This window comes from Belonocnema kinseyi, chromosome 9, assembly GCF_010883055.1.
Source record: "Belonocnema kinseyi isolate 2016_QV_RU_SX_M_011 chromosome 9, B_treatae_v1, whole genome shotgun sequence".
Taxonomy (NCBI): domain Eukaryota; kingdom Metazoa; phylum Arthropoda; class Insecta; order Hymenoptera; family Cynipidae; genus Belonocnema; species Belonocnema kinseyi.
This window is the reverse complement of record NC_046665.1, coordinates 126,298,291-126,303,049: the sequence shown is the minus strand read 5'-3', so window position 1 is coordinate 126,303,049 and position 4,759 is coordinate 126,298,291. Positions and strand designations below refer to the sequence as shown.

The 4,759-nt window shown below is 28.5% G+C and overlaps 1 protein-coding gene across 18 annotated transcripts in view; it reads right to left on the bottom strand.

Annotated features, from left to right (window-relative positions):
* Nucleotides 1-3,581: 3,581 nt before the first annotated feature.
* The window catches only part of LOC117179954 (vacuolar protein sorting-associated protein VTA1 homolog), a 43,047-nt gene continuing 41,869 nt past the window's right edge, over nt 3,582-4,759 (bottom strand). For all 18 annotated transcript variants that reach the window (XM_033372192.1, XM_033372202.1, XM_033372193.1 and 15 more), the window contains one exon: nt 3,582-4,105. In XM_033372192.1, coding sequence (XP_033228083.1) covers nt 3,954-4,105 — 152 coding nt within the window. In that variant the 3' untranslated portion in view covers nt 3,582-3,953. The remainder of the gene's footprint in view (nt 4,106-4,759) is intronic.

The following is a 4,759-nucleotide window of genomic DNA, read 5'->3' as shown; positions in this document are numbered from 1 at the left end:
TACCAATTGCATTTTTGTCCGAAAAATAATTAAATCGCATTGACCGGCATTGATTCTATTCAATACTTTGTCGACAGGATTAAATGGCATTGACACGGTTCGATACTTGGTCCGTGAAAGGCATTGCATGGCATACAATTTCGCGGTTCGCCTAATATCGTATGGCATTAAATGGCATAAACTTATAAGCATTACAAGCAAATCACTGTAATGCCTTGAAGTTTATGCGCGTTGTAAATAAATTAAACGAAACGAGTTTTATACAGTAAAGCGCATTTAATGGCATTTCGGATAAAAATGCAATTTGTAAGCATTTAAAGGCACTGAAATGTCCAATTTTTTAATGCCAGTCTTTACGTTCCAATCAACTCCTTACCGGGTTCTTACCGGGCACAGAAGGTTCTAGTGAAAAATCATTTTTATTATTTTATATTTTTGTAATTGATAATATTTGAACAAAGCGAGCAATCCTACTAGATTTTACAAATTTCATGCTTTTAGAGCGCGTTCTAATGCTTCAAACGAAAGTTGCGTTTTTAATTTATTGGAGGTTACGTCTGGCAGCTCCGATCGGCTTTAAAAGGGATTGGAATCTTATTAATTTCACCGCATAATAAGGATTAAAAAACGAAGGACGGAAACGGCATTCTTCGGGATTAAAAATTTGTAATACCTTTTAATGCAAGGCTTCTTACCGGGATTATATCAGCTTATTCCTTTCAAACCCAAAAAGGGGAATTCAGAAACCGGATTGAAAAAGGAATTTCAATTAGGTTTAATTCTTTTGAAGCTTTTTTAATTTACTAGAAGAAACTTTCTTTCTTTCTTTCTTTCTTTATAAACTTCTGAGTGTATAATAGATTGAATAATTATTTTCTGAATGTGCCAGCATTACCGCGGTTTATGGGAATTGAATTGACCAAATAGATATTCGCTCGTCGCTGGTTTTGAGGAAAGTTTCTTTCTCGAGTTCTAAGTTTAGTTAAAGCAAGCTTTGAATCTGACTGTCTAGATTAAAATTTATGGAAAGCAGGCTCTTTGGCAATTTGCTAAGAATCATGGCCAGTCAGTAATTAACGCCAGCTTGAGCACAAACACAAATCACTAACTGCCATTCGAAAGAATTTGTTCTTTTCGATACCACCTTCTTATAAAAACATAAAATATAAGCTCCTTAAACTGTAATTTTGCACCACTGCGAATTTCACCGACATATTCAGCTATTAAGGGACCGTACTTAAATTACGTAACAGCTCCAAGGGAGGGGGGGGGGGTTGAGACATTTTGTTACTTTCTCCTGAAGATTATCTTTTTAGTTAAAAATTTTATTATTTTGTTTATTATTTATTTTTTTGATGAAACTTCGTATTATTGGATTTAAAAGGCAACTCTTTTCATTCAAAGAAAAAGAAAGTTTTCAAATAATAGCTCATACTTCAACAAAAAAATGATTTTTTAATGAGAACAATGAATCTTGAACCAAAAAAAATCATTTTTAACAAAAGAGTTTAACTTTAAAACGAAAAGAAAAAATTTTAAAGAAGAAGATTAACGTGCAAAGAAAAAGATCATTTTCTACCAAAAAAATCAATTTTGAACCAAATATGTGGATTTTGAATGAAACGGTGGAATTCTAAATTAAAAAAGTTCAATTTTTATCCAAATTGTTGAAATTTAAACCAGAAAAGATCAATTCTCAATCCAAAATGGATATTGAAATTATCAGTTGAAGGAATTCATTTTTAACCAAACTGATGAATTTTTAACTAAAATGATGAATGTTCAATTGGAATACTTGAATTTTATACCAAACAGATTAATTTTCTACACAAAAGCCGAAATTTTCACAAAGTAAATACATTTTGAAACAATTACTTTAATTTTTAAATAAAAAATATCCATTTAAACATATTTTCAGCAAAATAGTTCAATTTTCTACTGAAATAGTTAAATTTGTAGTGTGAAAAATTGATTTTCAACAGAAATCTTTTTTTGGATAAAAACTATTTTTTCTGAAAATTTGTCTTCTTGATTTAAAAGTTCATCTATTTAGTTGAAATATTGCATCTTTCTTGGATTAAAATGCAACTATTTTATTGAAAATTCAACTATTTTCTAGAAATTGAATTTTTTATTTCAATTTAATATTTTGGCTTTGAAAATAAAACTGAAATCTTTTCTGGATGAAAGTACAACTATTTAAATTTTGTTTGTTTGATTAAAAATTCATCTGTTTTAGTACAAATTTCATCTTTCTTGCATAAAAGTGCAACTATTCGATAGAAAACTCAACTGGAATCTTTTTTGGATAAAAATTCAACTATTTTGTTCTCGAAAATTTGTATTTTTTAAATAAAAGTTCATCTTTTTGAAGATAAATTTGATATTTTTTCGGATAAAAATTCAACTATTTGGTAGAGCATTTAAAAATTTTACTGAAAATCATCCTTTTTGATTAAAAAATTAATATTTTGATCTCTATTTTTTTTTGAAAATTTGTATTTTTAAAATAAAAATTCATCTGTTTGAAGAGAAATTTGATCTTTTATGGGTAAAAATTGAAATATTTGGTAGAGTTTAAAAAATCCTTTTTGATCGTGAAAAGTAAACTGGGATCTTTTTTAAAAGAAAATTAAACTATTTAAAACACATTAAATATTCACCTATTTTAAGAGAAAGTTCATCTTTCTTGGGTAAAAATGCAACTAATTGATAAAGAATTCAACTATTTCGTTAAAAATTCATCCTTTTTGGGTAAAAAGTTGTCTTTTGGGATGCATAAGTTTCGTAGAAAATTAATTTTCTGCTTAAGTCATATTTTTTGCTTGAAAATTTAATGTTTGTAGAAAAAATTCGTATTTTTTGCTTGAAGGTTCATAAATTTGGATAAACTTTTAATTATTTTTCGAACGAAAATTCTTTATCTGTTACAAAATCATTTTTTTGGTTTTAAAATTCTTTTTATTTGATAAATTTCATTTTTTATTGGAATTTAAATCATGATACTTTTTTGTTGAGAATTTACCTTACTAGGTCGAAAAGAGATTTTTTTAAACCATCTTTTATCGTAGAAAATACACTTTTTTTGTTTTAAATAAACTAATAAATTTGAAAATTATATCTGAAATACTGTTTGATTTCGTTTATAAAATATTCTATGTTAATTAAAAGTATTACAAGATTAAAATACTGCTATTTGAATGTTAGTGATCAAGGAAAATAAAAAATTATTCAAGGAAAAATCAGGGATCAGTTACGTAATTTAAGTATGGCTCCTAATTAATTCGAAGAAAGCGTGCTAAGTAATTAAGCAAACATAATTAGGAATGTTCACATTTTCCAATAAGGTACGAGTGACTGCACGTGTATATAATTGTTATCCCTAGAAAAAAAATTTTTACGAGAGCTGCAAAGAATTTAGTTAAATTGCCTGGGAATTAAAATCAAACTACGTGTTAGAAAGATAGGTATTTAAAAAAAAGGTGCGAATGATAGATTACGAATTGTGGATCTGAAGAAGGAGAAACCAGAAGAATATGAAATGTATTCGATGTCCTTTCAATAAAAAGCATAACGTGATATTTTCGTTTCTTTCTTCATAAATATCCTTTATTTTTCCAAATAATATTCTACTTTGCAGATCTACTTAATTAATACAAATGCAGAAGTATTCTAAGCCAAGTTCTTAAATCTAAGGTGTCGTTATTTACAAGCGTTATTCTATCTTCCCTGAAAAGCACGAAATTGTGCGATAAAAAAATATTCCAATCTCGACGAATTCTGAAAAATCGTCGGAGTTAACTCAAATCTTCAGCTTTTAGGTTTAGTTAAAATTATAAATATTTTTTAAATCAATGTAAACCCTTGAGGACTATTTGCAATTTGATTTTTTGATTCATCGAGCTTTTTCTGTAAGTAAAGCATTTTTAAGCGAACGTGATTGGACAAAAAACTCAAGGCAATTCTTGGCCGGTCGTTAGAAGGTGAAGAGCTTTTCGCAGATTCATCACCGTTGTAGGCACGTCATCGTAATTCAAGGCACTCCCAGCCCATTTTATAAGCTTCTGCGCCTTCGTCATTTGTTCCAAGTTCAAAGTTACTCCTCCTATTTTTTGCAATATTGTTTTTTTACAATAAATCTAAACTTAAGGTTTCATTCTTAACCAAGGTATTTCGAATTTCAACAGAAAAATGGCCATGCAGATTCATTCACAGCATATTTGAAAATTTAAGAAATTATTCTTTTACAAACAGTGATTTTTCGGGTGGCCACTGTTTTTTAAATTTTCGTCTCACGGTAAATATTGGCGATTTCTCTCGGTTTATAAAAAAAATTAACTCTCTTTGTGAAACCCACGGGTTTTTCACATATATTATTAACCCTCAAACGGTACACTGGTGCGAATTCGCACCCGAAGTTTTTCCATTTTGTTGGCATTTACGCAAACACAGCTCCAGCGGATTATCCCCACATATAATAAATATATATGTTAAATATGTGTGATATATGCTACTTGTTTATTATATGTTCAATATATTAAATAATTAATATTAACATTGCAAACGAATAAATTCGCACCAATGCACAGTGGGGTGAAATCGGAAAACGAGGTTCAAAATGACATTTAGAACGCAATTATGCACCGATTTTAGAATTAATTTTTTTGAAAAATTCAGAACTAAATTTTTCAGAAAATGGTGAGAGTAGATTTTTTATTTTTTTGTTTATTTAATTTTTATTTTAATGCAAACATCGAAA